Source organism: Eschrichtius robustus, chromosome 5 (genome assembly GCF_028021215.1).
Source record: "Eschrichtius robustus isolate mEscRob2 chromosome 5, mEscRob2.pri, whole genome shotgun sequence".
In the NCBI taxonomy this organism is placed as follows: Eukaryota; Metazoa; Chordata; class Mammalia; order Artiodactyla; family Eschrichtiidae; genus Eschrichtius; species Eschrichtius robustus.
The window spans coordinates 9,007,087-9,028,644 of NC_090828.1; the positions used below are offsets into that span (position 1 = coordinate 9,007,087).

The 21,558-nt window shown below is 40.1% G+C and overlaps 1 protein-coding gene across 3 annotated transcripts in view; it reads right to left on the minus strand.

Moving 5' to 3' along the window:
- The window catches only part of CAB39 (calcium binding protein 39), an 87,464-nt gene that overhangs the window by 21,063 nt on the left and 44,843 nt on the right, over positions 1–21,558 (minus strand). For all 3 annotated transcript variants that reach the window (XM_068544253.1, XM_068544254.1, XM_068544255.1), the window contains exons 3-4: positions 3,766–3,930; positions 1,298–1,416 (exon numbers count right to left, since the gene is read on the minus strand). In XM_068544253.1, coding sequence (XP_068400354.1) covers positions 1,298–1,416; positions 3,766–3,930 — 284 coding nt within the window. The remainder of the gene's footprint in view (positions 1–1,297; positions 1,417–3,765; positions 3,931–21,558) is intronic.

Consider the following 21,558-nt stretch of genomic DNA (forward strand, 5'->3'; position numbering starts at 1 on the left):
TTGAGAGCTTGAAACCTTTCTTTAAATATTACCTCAAAAGTCTTACTTTACATGACATTAAACAATGTTCATATCATACCCCTGGCCATTCTAAAGTGAAAACACAGGCAGAGGTAACTAATTCATAGATTTTAATAACCGCTACTTTCTATGGAAAAAGGAAGATTGGCTTTAAAAATACACAAAGGCATCTGGCAGCTGCTCTAAGAACACTAAAATTTCAGACTACTCACTACATGTTCATACACGCAGCTCTGGATTGATACAACAAAAAATCAGATGCCAAAAATTCCGTATGGCAACATCTGAAGAAGTGACATAGATAGTTAGAACTAGAAAGAAGGAAATAGAATGCTGGCATCCAACACATGCACTGACTCATGCTTTGTCTAAACGAGTTTGAACTTGGGGGAAGTGTTAAACCACAGAGATATGAATCAGAGTGAGGCAAGCTATAAAGCTGGGGTAGGAGAGCAAGCTGATTCACACCACCAGTCATGCCAATAAAACAGTTGCCCGCCAATTTAACAGAACACCACCAGTGCACACGTACCCAGAGCTGGCAAACAACTCTGGTGTGAAACAACAGGAGGTTACCTTGCCAATCAGTGATGAGGGAGAAGAGGATTTTTTTTTAACTTTTAGTTTTAAGGCTTTTTTGGTTTTTGCTTGATTTTTTTTTTTTTTTTGAAACTGACAGGCTACCCAAAGATAAATGCCTGCTTAGTCCAACAGTAATTCCAGGAAGATGCACTGTGAATTACCAAATTAAGTGGGTTAGTGAGTAGACACACACAGGTGAAAAGCAAAGGGAAGTACGTCATAAACATGTACTTTGTTGACTGTTGACTGAACAAGGTTAAGCTATATAGCATCCAAGCTCCACTTACTGGGAAGCCTTTACTGCAGTACAGTGTGCATGTACGTCCAAAGAAGATGTCTTTAAATATATGATTTAGCTGATATTTCAACAATTAAGGTTTTTACATCTTAGAGAACAGAAACAAGAACACAGAGGACTTATTTTTTTTCTTTAGTCATGTATGGTTTGAGAATTTAAAGGCTCACAATTCACCTAACTTTAAAATCCCATGGGCATTTTCAAATTCAGTTTAGCTCACAGGTTAAATTTTAAGGAGGGAAATGTGTTCCAGAACTACGGGAAAATGAGCTGATGAAACTACAGAGGAAATGCTTTCTGACATTCACCATCCTGTTTTTGCCCAAGACCATCTTTCTTTCTTATTTTTCAAGTCAAAAATATAAATCTTATTACATTATTATACTTTATACATACCCTTTCAATAACATGAACAAAATATTCTGTTGGGTGCAGATGTATTCAACAGTAGGAGTTCTTGTACCAATTTGTCTTCTGAGAATATTGTTGAAAATCTGAGCCACGTCTTTCTTGCCCTATTAAGGAAGACAAAAATATCAAAATGCCTGACTAAATGCCAAAATGCCCTAAATAAACTCAAATCTAGGTACTGTATATTTATAATTAGGACTGAATATCTGACTTTAAAATGTTCACAGACATTAAATTTTCTTATTTTATTTCTTCCTTCGTAAATTCTAAGTTTTAATAGTGAATTTTTTTTTTTAAGATTTTTTTGATGTGGACCATTTTTTTAAAGTCTTTATTGAATTTGTTACAATATTGCTTCTGTTTTATGTTTTGTTTCTTTGGCCTCGAGGCATGTGGGATCTTAGCTCCCCGACCAGGGATCGAACCCGCACCCCCGGGCACTAGAAGGTGAAGTCATAGCCACTGGACCACCAGGGAAGTCCCTAAGTTTTAATAGTAAAGTATTTTTGACATGAATAATGTGTTGACAAAGTGAAATCTTACTATATATAATTTCAATGATTTCTAACTCTCAGAATCATGCTGACTCAGATATGAAAAACAAAACCTTGCTATATGCTTACATTGTTCAGGGATCTGATTCCCATCCAAGCAGCTTCAAATAGGATGCTTGTATTGTAAACAATACATATAGCTTCGTTTTATAGTGATGGAAGGAGAAACTGTACTGTTAGTGTAATAAAAATGAAAGAATTCTGTAAGAAGTTGAGCTTTAATAGCAAGTAGACATATCCTCCTATTAAACTAGGTGTACTTGGGAAAAACTTTACATATAGATAATTAAGGTACTAAGTATCACATGATGCAATAGTTCAGAGATCAGAGTTACACCACTGTACTTCACTAAACAAAATAGGTAGATGTTAACACAATACAGTGAAACTTATAATCAGAAAGCTGCACAAGAAAGTAACAAATGGAGAAGTAGACCCCAAGAGATGTTTCAGAACTGCCACTTCATAAGGCTGACAAGTCTGCAGGAGAGTGAGTGAAACGCTAGCTTTCCAGCACTAGAGATCACCCTGGGGCCTGTGCTAGGTCAGGAGTAGTAATGGCAATCTCAAAGAACCAGTCTCAAGGGCACACATTTCTTTTAAATTAAATTTATGTCTCTAAAGTCCCAAATGAATATTAAATTCAGGGTCCAGGTTGGGGAGTGGGGTGGGTAGACGAAGGAGAAGGAGCTGGATGGTCCAGTGCACTCCCACCTTTGCCAGTGGACATAAAAATCGTTGTTGTTGGAATTTGACACTCTATTAAAGATACATGAAACCAGCTATATAAATGGAAATATCATAGTTCTGTCTGTTCTGAAAGATAGACATAAATTTTTATTCTCTTTTATTATCTATTGATAATACATTCAAGTAACCTATGAACCACATCTTCCCCACCCTTCTCTAAAACTGAATCTGGCTACAGGTGTCTGTCGTTTTCTCCCCTGGTTTTCCAAGTACCTGAATAGACATACAATCCCTCAGGATGATAAACACTGGGGTTTAAACAAAGCACAGCCACAAAGAGTCAACGAGGAGACTGCTCATGACCACGCCAGAGCCCCTCATTACACACTTCTCAGACTAGTTTATTCCGACTGGTATCAAGGACCATTTTTCTCACTAATACATGCACTAAATATCCAACATGGGATGATCTGGCTGCATAAGCCTGGGCACCAATCTCAAACGCCTACCAGGGACGAGCAGGAAATGCAAATGAGCGCAGCAGGCCGAGGGAGAAAAAACAAGCTGTGCCGTCTGTGGCTCACCCAAGTGTGGATGCCAACGTCACGGGCTGAGGGGCCACACAAGACTACAAGGCCCAATGTTGCCAAATTTTTCAAGGGAAGCCAGAAATTCACAATTGTGTATAAAATCTCCTGCTGTTTTAATGTTATCCTCATTTAAATATCTAAAAGCAGTGCCAAGCAAACAAAACACATATAATCTCTGCTGTAATGAGTTCTCAGCAGGTTAAAAACAAACAAACAAACAAAAAAACCTAGATGTTCTCTATGATCTCATCTACCTCAAAAATTCTAACACTCTATGGTCTTCTTTAGATTGTTTATTCCTTGAGACCAAGAACCAGTGAATTATGTAAACCAGCAGCTGCTTATTAAATACAGACTAAATGAAAGGGCATAACAAATACCTAAAAAACTTCATATACGATGTAGTGAAAGAGGGGGAAAAAACCTGGCCTAAGTCCGAGATACCCTTGAGTTCCTGCGTTGGCCCCGCTCATTAGGCAGGCAGCCCGGGTATGCTTACAGGTCAGTACCCCTGAGCCAAGAGCCCAACAGGAATCTTAAAATGTTTCAGAGGAGAGAACATGCGGAAAGGGACTACGAACAGTTAGTGTTCTTGAAAAATAAAAAACTGATTTCTTACCTCAAAGTCAATGAGCTGTAAATCAGCTACTAGGGTGCTAAGGAGCCCACTATTATACAGTTCTTGAGCGAGCTGTGCCACCGCTTCTGTCTGTGGCTCTTTTTCATTTGTGCCATACAGAATTTCTTTCATGGCAACCAGATTTTTGGAAACTTCTTCTGTAGCCTGATTTTGGGGGAGAGGAGAAAATTCATTTTCACAAATATATATAACATACCTACACTTGCTAAATACCTTCTCTATATATTACATACCCCCAGACCCTTGTACAAGACACACAGGTCGGCAAGCCCCATCCTGGCCCTCAGGAGTCAAAAACTGCATGTGTGCGCACATGTGGGGACTGACATATGTGCTCGACAGGGAAGGCCAGCAGATTCACAACCTGTGTACTTGACCGCTGAAAACAATGTTGTTGTAGTAGAAACAGAACAGGGAGAAAAAGTTCAGTTCTGGGAGGGAAATGAAGGGAAACAAATGGGAGGGAAACAACATGGAGGAGGCACCTGAGCTGACCCTGAGAACGGAGAGACACTGACAAGCAAGAACTGGCTGGGGAGAAGGAGACTGAGGGGAACGAATGGCATGAACCGGGGATGAGGGAGAGGAAGCAGCACAGGGCCTGTCAGAGAAAAGGTGTGGAGGGAATAAGGGAGTGACAGAAGAAATGAAGCTGAAAGAGGCTTTGAATGCAAAGCTAAAATATTAGCAATAAATAACAAGTCACTAAAAAGCTTCCACTTCTGGCAAGATGAAAAACAGGGGTCAGATTTACCTTCCCCCATTAAAAAGACCAAAAATTGGAGGAAAATATTTGAAACAATGAATTTTAAACACTGAACTTCAGGCAGCACAGGAGAGTGATTCCTGAGAGAAGGGAAACAGATGAAGCGAACCTCACAATTGCCCTAGCTTACTGCCTGCCCGGAGAAAATTTCCAGGCCACGTCACAGGGAGAGGGAAGCCAGGCAGAACAGGCAATCTCCACGCAAGGAGACAGAGCTGGGAATCTATGGAGGCCAAGGAGACTTGGTACTTTTGCAGGGCAAAGTACCAGGGAGGAGACAGCTACACTGAAGAGAGTGTTAGAGACCTGCCAAGACTCGCGTGCTACTCTATCTGAGTGCTGGTAAGCACGCGCGTGTGAGGAAAGTACCCAAGGCCAGGGAACAGAGCCATGGAGCTCACGCAAGGCTCCCATCGACCTGATGGAAAACCTCACATTCACAGGCATAAAGCAGAGCTCTCAAAGGGTTTTGTCTCCGCTGTTATAAAAAATAAGCCCTGGACTAAACTCTGCTCTCCAAAAAGCTTACAAGCAAGCCTGGAAAGAATCAAAACTGGAAAACACAACCAATAATGAGGAGGTAAAACAGTCAACAGTAACAGCCCTGCAAAGTGACACGATGGTAGAAATCAAACAAGGACATTAAAAGTTACTATAACTATAGTCAGTACGTTCAGGGGAAAAACGAGCATGTTAATAAAGGTATGGAAGACATAAAAAAACCCCACCAAAATCAAACACTTAAAAATAAAAACTAAAATTTCTGAAATAAAAATCACACTGGATGGGATTAATAGCAGAGCAGACAATGCAGAAGAAATGGTTAGTAACTATGAAGACAGAGCAATAAAAGCTATTCAAAATGAAACAGAGGGAGAAAAAAGCACAGCAGTGAGCTACAGGATGGCTGTAAGCAGTCTAATACATGTGTAACTGCAGTCCCCAGAGGAGGCGGAAGGACAGACAAAATATGTGACGACATAATGGCTAAAAAATTTCCAAATTTGATGAAAACTATAATCCTATGGGAGCCAAGAAGTTCAAAAAAATCCTAAGCACAAGAAACAGGAAGAAAACTACACCAAGGCACAGAATAATCAAATTGCTTAAATTCAGTGAAGAGAAAATCCTAAAAAGCAACCAGAGGGGGGAAAAACATTACAGACAAAGAATCAAAAAATAACAGACTTCTTGACAGAAATGATGCAAGTCAAAAGATAGTGGAGGAACATCATTAAAATTCTGGGGAAAAGACAAAACTAAACTGTCACTGTAGAATTCTATACCTAGTAAAAATATTATACAAAACTGAAGGTGAAATAAGAATTTTTAAGACACAGAAAAGCTGGAAGATTTTGTCACCAGCAGACCTGCATTATAGGAAATGTTTAAGGAAGTCCTACAGGTAGAAGGAGATTCAAGATGAAAATCTGTGTATACAGAAAAGAATGAAGAGCACTGGAGACAGAAATGTGGATAAATTGAAAAGATTTTTCCATTATTAAAAAAAAGTCTCTAAAAGACAACTGGCTGTTTAAAGCATAAGTAACTGTATTTTGGGGTTGTGCCATATGTAGAACAAGAATATGTGGCAACAATAGCTCCAAGGGGGGGCAGTGTTAAGGTTTTTATACATGAAGCAGTATAATATTTCTTGAAGACAAACCACAAGTTAAAAGGCATGCACTGTAAGTCCTGAAAGAACCACTAAAAAAACCAAAACAGTTACAGCTAATAAGCCAACAAAGTAGAATACTAAAGATATGTGAAAAACATAAAGGCTATAAAAAGCTAAATAAACTGAAATATTTATGACCAGAAATTACTTCAGGGAGATTACTTAGCACAGATTCAGAGGACATCAGCCTTTAATGGTACCTAAACAATCATCTAGGTCCACGGTATTCCCTTCTACAACCTTCTAAATCTTCTTACCAAATGATCACATTGCTTCACCTTAAATATTTCCAGTGTCCAGTAATGCAGGATTAGCAGACTTTAGAATCAGACAGCTGTTAGAAAATTTCATAGTGAAACAAACATTGCCTCACTATAGTGTCTGCTGTCCTGGGTCTGCACTGCAGATAAGGCAGTATCTTAACTTCTCTTCCACATAAAGGCTCCTCATTGAAAACAGCTTGCCTGTCCTCCCTAAACAGTCTTCTCCAGAAAAACCTCCTCTCAGCTACTTTAACTATCCTCCTGAGAAAGACAGGATTAATGTTTCAACTCTATCCAGATGGAATGATGCACAAGACACCGGGCCACCATTTCCCTGCAAATGTTGCAAATTTAATGTAGCTCAGGGCTACCTTTAAGAATTTTTGCAATTATATCATATTAATTCATTCAAAGCCAGATCTTCGGAATAAACACTGCAATGATGGCTTTAACTCTTCTCACTATTTAATTTAATCTCATTAACAGCCCATCATTCAACACTGTGGAGGTATTTCTGAATTCTGAAGGACATCCAAAATGCCAGCTATTGCACCCATATTTGTATCATTTGAAATCTGATAGGTAGGTATGCCTCCCATGGCCTCAGTCATTAACCAAAATGCCGAAAAGGAAGTAACTGAATGGAGCCTAACATTATGCCTTTGAATCATCATGCTCTTCTCAGTAACAATGTATAAATAATCTTTGGGCATGGCTGCTCAGCCACTTACATATACACTTATTTCCAAATGATATTCAAAAGGCTTTCTGTTAAATACTTTGATAAAATAAGAATATACTATTTCCTCCACATTTCCTGGATATAAGGAAATGAAATAAAGTTAATTTGGTACGACCGTTTTACTTAAGTCTATGCTGATTTCTACTGACTACTGCTTTCTTTTCTAAATGCTTACAAAGTATCTTCCTAATAATCCCATTATGAAACCTTATTCAGTATCAATATAAGCAGAATCTTGACCTCTTTGAGTCTGCTGTTACTACCCTATTCTGTTAATGTCTTAGATTTCTGACAGCAGTTTGTTGTCATCCCATATATAAATTCTGAGTACCCCAGAATGTACTTTTTCTGGGCCAGGAGATAAAAATCATTTATCAACAGTAAATGTTCTCTTATATTCTAATTACACGTGTTGCCTTTTCAATTTCATTTTATTAATCTCTCTTCTTAAGATGATTCTCTTTGACCAGGAAGAATCTGACATTTAGTAGGTTTTCTGAGTATATTATCTCTGCTGAATTTATTCAGTGACCCTATGTCATAGACCTTAACCCCCCTCTGCTTCTCTGACTAGATCAAAGTTTTGAGGCTCTTAATAACCCTTCATGTGTCTCAGTGTATACTCTGCTTTGAAATCGTGATATGTTTTTTTAACTTTTGGGTTTATTTTTATTTATTTATTTATTTATGGCTGTGTTGGGTCTTCGCTTCTGTGCGAGGGCTTTCTCTAGTTGTGGCAAGTGGGGGCCACTCTTCATCGCGGTGCGCGGGCCTCTCCTCTCGTTGTTGCGGAGCACAGGCTCCAGACGCGCAGGCTCAGTAATTGTGGCTCACGGGCCTAGTCGCTCCGCGGCATGTGGGATCTTCCCAGACCAGGGCTCGAACCCGTGTCCCCTGCATTAGCAGGCAGATTCTCAACCACTGTGCCACCAGGGAAGCCCCCGTGATATGATTTTAAATCTGAGATCAGACCATACTCTATGCTTTCTGATAGCAAAGGATGAAGAAGAAGTGCTCACTATGAACAAAAGATGAAGATCAAAATGTTCACTATGTTGGGGGGAAGGGGAGTGATAGCTAAAGTATGGGGTTTCTTTTTGAGGAGATGGAATTTTAAAAATTGACTGTGGTTGTTTATGGTTGCACATTATTGGTGAATAAACTACGAACTACTGAACTGTACATTTTAGATGGGTGAACTATATGATATGCAAGCTGTAGCTCAGAAAAGCTGTTTTTAAAAAATGGAGGAGAGAAGCAAGGAAATAGAAAGCTACTTATGGTGCTTCTAAGATGAAAGGCACCCTGGATTCACACATAAAGCCCTCTTCTTCCCTTTCAGCAGATGACACTGTCACCTACATGATAAGTGGGGAGGAAAACACCAGCGAATTCTCTCCTCTGCTAACCATTATACTCACCTACCTATATTAACCCTCCTTGCTTCTGGATTCCACTCATCTCCTGCCTTCTCAGGATCTCATCCTGTCTGTTATCTTATCCCCTCATATAGTTGACTCCCCTCTTACTTGATTCCCCCAAACTCAGTTTTAAATATAATCTATTAGATTCCCACTAACAAAATTAAACAAGCTCTCCTCTGACTCCATAATCCCCTCCCAGCTACTGCCCGCCCGAGTTAAACCTCTCAGAGCACCTCCCTGTATCTGCTACAGTCCACATCTCTGTCCTATTCACTCTTCAGCCCAATCCCGTGAGGCTTCTACAGCTAGCACTTTATAGCTTTTAGACAGTCACCAATGACCTGCCTGCCATTAAAGACAATTTCTAGTCTTCATCACACGTGCGCTCTTGGCAGCATTTGAAGTTGATTACACTCTGCTTTTAAACCCTCTCCTCCCTGTCCTCTGTGGCTTACCAACACCCTATTTTTTTTCTTCCTGTCTCCCTGGTTGCTCCTTCTGTCTCCTTTTTGGCTCATCCTCCTTGAGTGGGCCATTTAAATACTGGGAATTCCTCCAGGCAGAGTACAGGGCCCTCTTCTTCTCGTTCTATCATCTCTCCCTAGGTGACCTCACCCACACCCATGACTTTAATTAACACCTAAATGCAGATGCCTCACAGACTCCTATCTCTAATCCAGTTCTCTGACTAGTATATTAAGCAGCCTGCTAGAAGTGTCTCTACTTGGATGTCTCAAGGTACCTCAAACCTAATGCATCTAGAACAGAACTCATGCTCTCGCCCCAAAGCCTATGTTCTTCCCTTGTTCCCGATTTCTGGGAATGAGATGCCACTATTGATGGTCTTATGTCAGAAACTTAGGATTCATCCTCGACTCTTCCCTCTTCCTCACCCTGCCCCGATACCTAATTCATCACCAAGTCTCCAAAATCCATCCATTTATATACTCCACCACCACCACCCAAGTCCCCATAACTCTTCTCTGGACTACTAAGGAGCCTACTGACTGGTTTCCTTGAATCCCCTACAGTCTGTTTTCCACATCACAATTAGAACGATCTTTTCATAACACAAATATGATTAAGATTTGTGCTTAAATCCTTTGTCTTAAAATGCTTAAATCTTTGTGTTTAAAATGCTTCAATTACCTATTGCTCTTAGGATGGAGAAAATTCCCTTTTAACATGGCCCAGAAAACCCTGCGTGGTCTGACCCTACCTCTCTGACCTTGACCTGCACTGCAATTCCTCCCCCACCATCCATACACCAACGCTCTGGCCACACTGGGCTCCTTTCGGGCCCCTGCACACGTGGTTGCCCATATGCCCACAGCGCTCTTTGTGCTCACATTCTGCCCCCCCTCCTGGCCAACTCCCACTCTTCCTTCACTGCTCAGCTCAATGATCACCTCCTCAGAGAAGTCTTTCTAAGTCAATTCTATCATACATTCTACTACTACCTGGTACTTCTTCACAGTGTTTTTCACATCTGTATATAACTCTGCTTTTCCTTGTATTTCTGATTAACGTCTGTTTCCTTCTGCTCCATCAGTAGCCCAGTGCTTGCAGGTGCTCCACACATGCTTGGTGAGTGGCTGAACGTGAGTATACGTGATCACTGGGATGTAAAATCCAGATGAACACTGGATGTAGGGAAATGCGATGTTCTCACACCATAAAGTCAAGGAATTCCTCTAAAAAAGTAGTGCAGATACAGGGACCTGAAGGAAGGACACTCTGCAACACCTCACCAAGAAAAGTTAAGGGAATCTACCTGACAGAGTTACAGTGGTGAGCAAGGAACCTAACTCCCTGTTTCCTCAGAGAAAACAGTCTGGAAGGATACACACCAAACTGAGTACAATATGCCTATGGGGAGGGGCAAGAAGAATACTTTCACTTTGCACTTTCTGTATTTCAGATTTGTTTGAATGTTCTACAGTTCATATTTTAATTTTTTAAGAGCAAAATGACAAAGGGAATGAGAGAAATAGATCAAAGTGTTCACGAAGTTGGTAACAATTGGCTTATCTAATTTCTGCTTCTGTTTCCCTCCTTTCACTCCTCCCCACACATCCCCCCTAAATTTTTAAGATTTCTAACAAATAACTAAGTATCGCGTATAGGTCTACACACGTAAATAGGTCTACCAACCACACCTTGAAAACCAGTGCCACAAACACTGCCAGATAGAAAGCTGAAGACTAGAATTGGGCTTAACAGATAAAAGGCTACTCAAACTACTGAGAAGTAGAGAATGGCACTGGGGACAAGTGACTTCCAAACCTGGGTATTCCCATGGTTAGTTACCATTGACACAGGATAATCAGCAGCATGATATAAAAGGAAAACTAAAATTCATCAGCTTTATTGTTCATTAACAGTCCTGATACATGAGCGCAATCAAGTTCATATTTCAACTGAGGACTTCTAATTTCATGTATATTTCAACCATTTGTGTGAGTTCTGTCCCCCATTACAAGTTGAACACAACTCTACAAGTTGATTTTTAAAAAGCTTGAAAAAGAAATAAACATGACCAAATATTACTAAAAGATGATCAGAAAAGCTTATGAAATTAAGTGATTCACCAGAAAAGGTGATGCAGCAAGAATTTACTGAATGAAGACACCACATGCAGAATAAATAAACTTGGCTGTTCTTGTTCAGATTTCCCTTGGTTCCCTTCATCAGCATGCACATTAGTGAGCCTGCCCAGTCCCCCCTCTCTGGCCAGCCTGCATTATGTCAGTATGTTCTCTGCCTCTCTGACCACATCCTCCTTATCTGCCACCTCCCTGCTTGTCCCCTCACACCTACTAAGTAAGCTATTCACACTTACAGCTCCTCACACACTGTACCATGATCAAGCTGCTGAGATCATCATGACACCTAATCCACTGGGCTCCTTAATGACCATGTTACCTGTCCTGTTAAGACTGGACGTTTCAGGGCTGCCGGTGCTCACAGCTCCAGGTCTCTTGCTCCCCTAAACAATGTGGGATGTCCTTTACTGAAGACTTTCTCTACTTCAGCCCCCAGGGTAGAGAAAGTGACGGAACCTGTGCACAGCTGGTTCACTAAAATTCATGCTGCTCAACTGCTTTCACTCCAGCCAGAAACATTCCTTCAAACTGGATTGATTTTTCAACCAGTTACTCCCAGCAGCAAATACTTCAAAACTGCTTCACTTTCCACAACAGAATTTAGTTCTCTTTCTCTGCTCCATATCCGAACATCAGCTTCACCTCCCCCATACTGAAATAAGACTTTCTAATGAAAACATCTTCGACTTCCTTGATCCACCTTGATGTATTTCTGCCATCCTCTGTCTCGACCCTGGAGATACACCAGAATCACCCGGGGAAATTTTAAACAAAGATGCTCGCTCCCCTAAGAGGCTTACTAAATGACAAAAGAAAAATAGTACTTTTACATGGAGACGCCCCTTAACCATGTGATCATCAAGAACGGTACTGAGACTACTGGCCTCGTGTGCCTCCTGAAAGGACCCGCTGCAAAGGGCACGGCATCACTTCTGTGGTCTTTCTTGCCAAAAAGGCATCACCTGCACTGAATCATGAGGAAACGTCAGCCAAACCCAAATTAAGGAACATTCTACAAAATAAGTGGCCAGTATTTTTCAAAAGTGTCAAGGTCATGAATGTCAAAGACAGACAGAGAAACTGTTCCTGATTAAAGGAGACTAAGTAGATGTTACAGCTAAAAGCAACGTGTGATTCTGAATTGGATCTTGGTCCAGAAAAAGGACATTAGCAGACACTGTGGAAATTTGAAAAAAGTCTGTGGATTAGTCAACAGTATTGTATCAATGTTAACTTCCTGATTTGATCATTGCACCGTGGCTACATAAAATGTTAACATCTGGGGAAGCAGGGTGAAGGGTAACTCTTTTGCAATCATTTTATCAGTCTTAAAAGCTAATCAATCCTCTTATTTTGCTTTTACTTCACAGGTAAGAGGCAGCCCTCCGTAATCCCCAGGCTGATGGCTTTATGTATGTGTGCTGGGGAAAGGGCCCCTACATGAAAAGGAGGCCGGCCTTGCCTCAAGTCCCCCCCTTGCAATTTTGCCAGTTGTGTGGCCTCATGCAAGGTTGCTGGGCCCGACGCCTGGTGGGATCTATTCCATTTCTTAAGATCTCAAATTCCAAATAAAGGTTCTCCCAATTCTCTTCTGCCCCGTCATCTACTCTCACTCTCTCGCCCTGGAGGCTTTGTCTCTGCTCAAGTGACCCCAAATGCTCACACTACTCCCTTCCCCTCTCAGAGCCCATTCCCCCCCTCCTGCCATTCTCCTCCTGATGCCACAGCAGTTGCTACCTTGTCTCAGCCCCTGGCCTTGCAGTGCTCTGTCTTCTCATCTGCACCTCTCATTTCCCTAACATACATTCAAGGGCTTTAGAAAGGGCTTGCTTACACTTCTTTATACCCTCCTCCCTCCAATGTGACTGAGACAGTGATTTACATACACACGGTCTGACTTCATGATTTTGTTAAATGACTGAATTGTCTAGGACATTTCGTCAGTAGAACATGGTGTTCTGAGACACAGATGCTACACTTATGTGGCCAGTGAGCCTCATATTATGTTTCATGGGTACAGTCTACTAACGGTAGCCAACTGTTTTTATAAACACATGGTGATGAAGAGAAACATGTGAGAGAAGCGCCCCCTCGTGATAAGCCCGCTCACTTGACTGGAAAATGATGCGGACTGTGCCTCACTAACTCACACACCGCTGACTCGTCTAGGTGAGACACACAGAATTTTAAGTTCCTGATTGTCTTCTTGCGGCTTTCGAGAAGTGGTTTACCCTGTATGATTCTACTAAGCAGCCATATATATAGTGGGCGTCTGGGGACACCCAGTTGAGCAGAGTCACAGAGGAAAGAGTCTGAGGCTTGGCAGAGCTTCTCAAGAGTCAAGGCCGGGGTAGGGTGCGGGGGAGGCATATGAATCCTGTGCCATGAAGCCTCCCTGACTTCCACAAACAGCCAGTTGGTGATGACTTTATTTCTAATTAGTATCTTTAAAAAATACTTAAAAATTAAACAATTTAAGGTACAGGATCTACTTAAGCAGGAACCAATATTCCAAAGTTCACACCTACTACTCTCACCTCACTAGTAGCAATATCAGAACTATACTTCTTCCCCTCCCAGGGTGAGGAGACAAGTAACTACTTCAAAATTTCAAGCGTCGTGCCCATAATGACTTCCCCAATTAGAACTAAGGCTGTGAGACTTCCCACTGCCTGCTTTCTCTTTAAAAAAATACAACGAGGTGGAAAAAAAAGCAACTAGCAAGCCAAACATTTGTACAAGTGGCCTATTTCAAGACCTCCAAAAATTCAGATTTCATACTAAATCTCTTGCCTTAAACCCAATGTTTCCACAGTACCCATCCTTGTACCATTTTACCGTCATCAGTGGCAACCACTCAGATACCAAGTAGTGATACAAAAACACATTTTTAGAAGACCAGAGGAGCTACTCACTCACCCGCTAATGCTTCCAGACCACACCCCTGACGTGCTCGCAGCCCTTATCACCCACTCCTCTTCTGGACCCAACAAGGCCCAACTACTCAGTAGATCCCAAACCGGCCTTACGGTGGGAGGTGTCTAATCACTGATGGAGGTACAGGGTTTATCTGCTGGAATACAACACTGGGTCTGCCCTCTCCTTGGCTTCCAATTTTCAATAGCTAAAGTTACTTATTAAGCCTAACTTACCAATATATAAAGCACACTTAAACACAGCAAGAGTAAAACGTTTAAAGTACAGATATGGCTAATTCAGAAATTAAAAGGCTAATAACCTTAAAAGAAAATATTCCACTTTATCATAATATTAACTTAAAATGATGAAACATTTTTCCCCTCCTATCAGAGGCAACGACTTCTAGAAGATACACCGGTAGTGGAAAAAGAAATTGGTGCAACTTTATTGGAGGGCAATTTAGCAAAATGTATCAAAAAGCCTTAAAAGGCGCAATCCCTCTGAATCACCCATTATACTTCTAGGGAATTTACCCTGGGGAAAGAGATAATTACACAAAGATGCTAAGTACAAGCAGTGCCATTTACAATAGAAAATGATCAGAACTAAAAGTTACCCCACTGAACTGGTTAAATCATGGTGTACCCATAAAACGGAAGATTATGGCAAGCTTTAAAAACAATTAAGTAGATCTATACTGACACGCAAAGATGTTAACATTAAAATTAAAAAACAGGGACTTCTCTGGTGGCGCAGTGGTTAAGAATCCGCCTGCCAATGTAGGGGACACGGGTGCGATCCCTGGTCCAGGAAGATCCCACATGCTGCAGAGCAACTAAGCCTGTGCACCACAACTACTGAAGCCCGCGCGCCTAGAGCCCGTGCTCTGCAACAAGAGAAGCCACCGCAATGAGAAGCCTGCGCACTGCAACGAAGAGTAGCCCCCGCTCACCGCAACTAGAGAAAGCCTCGTGCAGCAACAAAGACACAACGCAGCCCAAAAATAAATAAAAATTTTTTAAAAATTAAAAAACAAACCAGGACCTAGAATAGCATGACCTCGTGTTTAGTAACTTACCGGCCCCAGAAAGAGAGGGAGAGAGCTAGAATATGCATGAGAATCTGTGAGGATATCCCACTATCTTAACAGTAGTCATTTCATGTGGGAGTGGAATTAGGATGAGCTTTATTTTTCCTTTTATACTCTGTTGAATTTTCTGAATTTTTGGAATGAACATATTACTAAAACATAACACTTCATGTAGACAGAAATATAGAAATCAATTAAAACTATCAGGCTTAATGAAGATCTCTTGCACACACATATGTACCCACACACCCACGCTCCCACATTACCTACAGAGTGCTTACAAAAAGGGAAAGAGGGAGAAGCTGCAAATTTCGGCCTCCTCTCCCCTCACGTAACGGTTTCAAACGAACAGGACTTCGTCAAAAAGATACTGAAGTAAAGAGGAAGAATCTGATGACTCTAAGGTTTTGAGCCAGAAAGGCAATATTTCTTAAACCAGTCAGTCAGGAAGAGAGAGACCAATTCTGGGGCAGAGAAAATGAATTCTGAGTTGAATATGTTAAGTCTGAAGGGATGCTTCAGCATGGAATCACAATACCCTAAGTGTTGAAGAGATGTCAGAGGTCATCGAAATCAGTGGTTTTTAAGTGCTTTTGAGGCCACTGATAATCACACTTCCTAATCCTGCTGCCATCATTTTTCAAAGTAAAGATCTTGTGTAGAACCCTAATATACAAATAAGGATAAGGTAAAACTGAAAAAGTGGATGAAGGGAGAAAGAACACCTGAAACCATGGCCTGCCTGCTTCTCCAGAGCACCCTTTGCACGTTTGTGGAACATTAAGTTTAAAAGCAAAACAAGAATATTACTCAGCCATAAAAAAGAATGAAATAATGCCATTTGCAGCAACACGGATGGACCTAGAGATTATCATACTAAGTGAAGTTAAGACAGAGAAAGACAAATATCATATGATGTCACTTCTATGTGGAATCTAAAAAAATGATATAAATGAACTTATTTACATAACAGAAGCAGACTCACAGACATAGAAAACAAACTTATGGTTACCAAAGGGGACAGTGCAGGGAAGGGCAGAGCGATAAATTAGGAGTTTGGGATTAACACATATACACTACTATATATAAAACGGATAAACAACAAGGACCTACTGTACACTACAGGGAACTATATTCAATATCTGTAATAACCTATAATGGAAAAGAATCTGAAAAAGAATATACACGCACATATATATATCTGAATCACTTTGCTGTACACCTGAAACTAACACAACATTGTAAATTAACTATACTCCAATTTTTTAAAATGGTTAAAAAAAAAAAAAACCTTAAAAAACAAGGCGAAACAAACACAAAACAACACTTTCCTTGCACACCACACCCCGATTTCTAATGAAATAAGAATCCTGCTATAATCTGTCTCATCAGAAGTATCTTATCAGGACTTCCCTGGTGGCGCAGTGGTTAAGAATCCACTTGCCAGTGCAGGGGATACGGGTTCGAGCCCTGGTCTGGGAAGATCGCACATGCTGCAGAGCAACTAAGCCTGTGCGTCACAACTACTGAGCCTGCGCTCTAGAGCCCGCACGCCACAACTACTGAAGCCCGCGAGCCTAGAGCCCGTGCTCCCCAACGAGAAGCCACTGCAATGAGAAGCCCGCACGCTGCAACCAAGACCCAATGCAGTCAAAAATAAATAAATAAATAAATAAATAAATTTTTTAAAAAAGTATCTTATCAAGTTTCTTTAGATATGTAGGTAGCTCTCTTTTTGTGGGTCATATGGTCTTTGTCACAACTACTCAACTCCGCCACTGCAGCAGGAAAACAGCCACAGACCATGTGTCAATGAATGGGTATGGTTGTGTTCCAATAAAACTTTATTTACAAAATCAAGTAATGGGCTGACCTGGGCCACAGTTCATTCACTCATGCTCTGAAAAATATCTGGTGGGTAGAAGGAAAGGCCAAAGGATATGTGAACCTGAAGTTAAATGTGGACACCCATCAAATCCTTTCAATCCTCCCTCAGAAATCTAGTCTCACATCTTGCTTCTCCTCCTTACCCTTAAGCTTTCCTTGTCATCAGAGTCCTCTTATCAAGTTAATCTTCTGCCATTATGTCCATCTTTACAACACTTCCAATCTCACCCCATCTCTGACTTTGAAACATTACTAGTGGGAATGTAATGGGAAAGAGGTGGGTGGTTTTCTTATAAAACTAAACATGATCTTACCCAAGAATTGTACTCTTGGGCATTTATCCTACAGGAAGGAAAACTTATGTTCACACAAAACCTGTATGAAAATGTTCATAATAGCTTTATTTGTAATAGTCCAAACTGGAAACAGTCTGGATGTCCTTCAAAGGGTGAATGGTTAAACATTTACCCTATGTACACACTATGGTACATTCATGGAATGGAATACTACTCAGCAATCAAAAGTAATTATTGATATTCACAACTACTTGCACAGATCTATGGGGAATTAAGCTGAATGGGCAAAAAAGCCAATCTCAAAATGTTACATACTGTAGGATTCTATTTACAAAGCATTCTTGAAATAACAAAACTATAGGTTGGGAGAACAGATTAGTGGTTGCCAGCAAGGGTTAGAAATGGGGGATAGGAGATGGGTGTGGCTATAAAGGGATAGCAAGAGGGGGCCTTGTGGTTATGGAAGAGCTCTGCATCTTGATTGTGGTAGTGGTTACGCGTGTGATAAAACTGCACAGAGCTACACACATACACTCACAAAACTGTAAAGCTGGTGAAACGTGAATAAGGCTTGTGGACTATACCAATGTCAACTTCCTGGTCTTGATACTGTATACAGTTAGGTAAGATGTTACCACTGCGGGAAACTGGGTGTAAGGTACATGGGATCTCCCTGTATACTTTTTTGCACCTTCCTGTGAATTAAAAATTATCTAAAAATAAAGATTTAAAACAAAGCAGGACAACAACAACAACCACAGATTTCTTCAGTTCCCTCGGTCTATCTTTCAGTTGTATATAAGGCGCTTTTCAATCTACCACAATCTACGTCTCTAGTTTCACTTCCTACCATTCTCCTCTAGTAACTCCTATAGTCACCCTAAACTTGTCACTGTTTTCTGGATATGCCATACTTTAGTCTGTTTCACATTCTGTTCCCTCTCACTCTCTGCCTGCCAAACACCTTTAAACCACTTCAAATGTCACCTAATGCCATCTAATGTACCCGTCTCTGACAGAGGTAGTAACTGCTTTATCCTCTTGGTTCCCACAGAATTTCACTCATACCACCACCAAGTATCTCTACGCTATATTATATTATTTTACATACCTATTTCCTCTACTAGCTTATAAACTCCTTAAGAACAGGGACAAAACTTGATCCATGTGTCCATCTATCTGCCAATATATATATATATATATATATATATATATATATATATATATATATAAGGGCACTAAAATGTCTATGGATTCAATCAAGTTGGGAATCTTTTGCAAAAGATGACAGTGGAAGTGATGACAGTAATTACTCCTATTGTATCTTTTGCAGAAAAACTGTCCTGCTAACTACCGTGAGGATGGAACTCAGCATAAGGAAACATAATTCAAATGCGAATCATTCTTTAGAGTCATCTTTTTAAGAAACAATTTTGAAATGATTAAGCAGAATTTTCCTTGCTTCTGTTCCCTATTAGTTTACACAATCAAGTCTATTATAATTTACATGTAACTAGTTTTTATTATTGAGAAATGCCTCAAAGAACCCAGATGTTTTTGAGGAGGAGGGGGCTTAAATCATTTATTATTTTGTCTTATATTCTTCTCTTTTTTTGAGTTTCTTTATACCCACTCTGTAGCAAAAGAATCATTTTAAACAAAGTCCTCTAAATATATACCAATCTATTTTACTGCCTTAAATATTAATTCATTCTCAAAAAGGGATTAGATGATCTCATTAAAAAAAGGAAGTTCTTAAAGTAAATTAAGATAAAGGATGTGAGATGGAATCCAAAAGTAAACTGAGAAATATTGCTGGTGCCAAATACTTAATAATGAGACCAATTCTATTATCGTATTAATTTCTAAATTAAAAAAGAATCCTACACACATATGTGCCTCTCTACTAAAGAAAATGTCTGAGTATACTAAGCTGAAAGATCATGGACTAAAAAAAAACCTAATAATAACCTTCTGGTGTCAAAGATTACTCTAAACAAGTTTAGTAACCATGAGTCACTGTTAAATGGCTATGCTATGAAAAGGCTATTCCCTTCCTCCCTCTTAAATATGCCAGCAAACTTACTCCTCTCATGAAATGAGTGAATATAGCTATTCAACACTGTGAACACATGCATTCACAGTGATGAAGGGAACCAAGGATAAGCTGAGCAAGGCAGCTATACCTTCTTTACATAGCATGCAGTGGGCAGAGTGTGTAACCAGTCATTATGTATGCAGATCTATGGGGCTGTCAGCAATGAAAGAACAAATTCCACTCCAACCCACTCCCATGCCCCAATTACCTAAAAATGGGGATGGTAAGATAAACCGTGTTTTCTAAGAGTATAAGGAAAGTAGTTCTCAAATTCTTTAAAAGGTATGGCACAGTCCCTAAGGGAGTAATCTATTTGTGTTATAGACAAGTCTTAATATGGCAACTGTGTACCATACAGAACATGTAAAAACATCAACACACTACAAAGAAAGAAAGAAACACTCAAACGTTATATTTATCATTTTGTCTACAAGATCACAAGAAATGAATGAGAAAATGCCCATGGATATAATGAATAAAGCAGAAACAGACAAAATTTTACCATGGGTTTGGCAGAGCTAGGAGTGAATACCACCTCTGATTCTAATATAACAGGTGTCCTAGGAAACAAGAGCTTTCTTCATGTGGATCATGAGAATAATAACAACAAATAATTCTACCTCAAAATAAGACGGAGGCCTATTCTCTACAAAGGCACCTTGCAAAATATGGCGTTGGATGTAACAACGTGTCAATCGTACAAAGCTTGAATTCCTTCTGAAAGACCTGAGTGACCACCTAGCCCACACCAATACACATCTAGAGACAGGAACCTTGCGATCTCCCATGGAAGCCAACTTCCACTTATTATTTTCCCTAATATCAGGATGAAATTGGACTCCCTGTTTTTCCTCCACTCACGGGGCCTTAATTCTATCTCCTGTCACTGTCTGGAAGCTTCCCTTATCTAATATTAGATGATCCCCTAAAAACATTTTACTAAGAGCTCTAGGGCTCAGATTTTATTCTTTCTCTACATCACATCTCCAGTTCATTCAACTGTTTCTTATGGCAGAACTTTGAATTTCTGTACTAACCTGGTCACTCCCCTCTCCATACACTCTGGTTTCTCTACATCCTCAAATACGGACTTATCTACACAGAGCAGAAGATGATCACTTTGAATTTAGTGTTTTTCTATTATTGAAACCTAGGTTTTCAATAGTCTTTTTTAGGTGCTTTATTACATGATCTATTTATTCCCAGGGCAAACATCTGTGGTTTCTAAGCCACCTATATCTCAGTTGGTACACGGAGAGTCTTTTTCTCTCTTCATTGAGTTATAATTAACATACAACAAAGCACACCTATTTAAAGAGTACAATTTGATAACTTTGGTCTTATGTACACACCTCTGAAGCCCTCGAGACAGTGAACATGCCCATCACCACCATGATTCCACTGTAATCCTCTCATACCACCAACCCCACTCTAACCCTCCACATACATCCCTGCCAACCCCAAAGCAATCACTGATCTGTTTTCTGTCATTATGGCTATTCACAGAGTTTTATATAAACACAATTATTTTGAGATTCATTCATGTTGTTGTGTACAGCAATAGTTCATTCCTTTTTATTGCTGAGTAGTATTCTATTCTATGGATGTGACACAACTGGTTTATTCACACACCTGGGCAATTTCCTGTTTTGGATATTCCGAATAAAGTTGCTATGAACATTTATGTAGAAGTCTTTGTATGGACATATATTTCTTGTTTTCTTGGGTAAATACCTAGGAGTAAAATGGCTAGATGTAAGTTTAGCTTTTCAAGAAACGGCCAAACTTTGTTCCAAAGTGGTTGTATTATCTTACGTTCCTACCAGCAGTTCCATTTGCTCTGCATAACCACCAGCATTTGACATAGCCAGTATTCTCAATTTTAGCCATTCTGATAGGTGTGAAGTGGTATCTCATCATAGCTTTACTTTGCAAATTTCCTAAGATTAATATCTTTTCAAGTGCTTATCTGAAATCTGTGTATCAACTTTGGTGAACTGTAT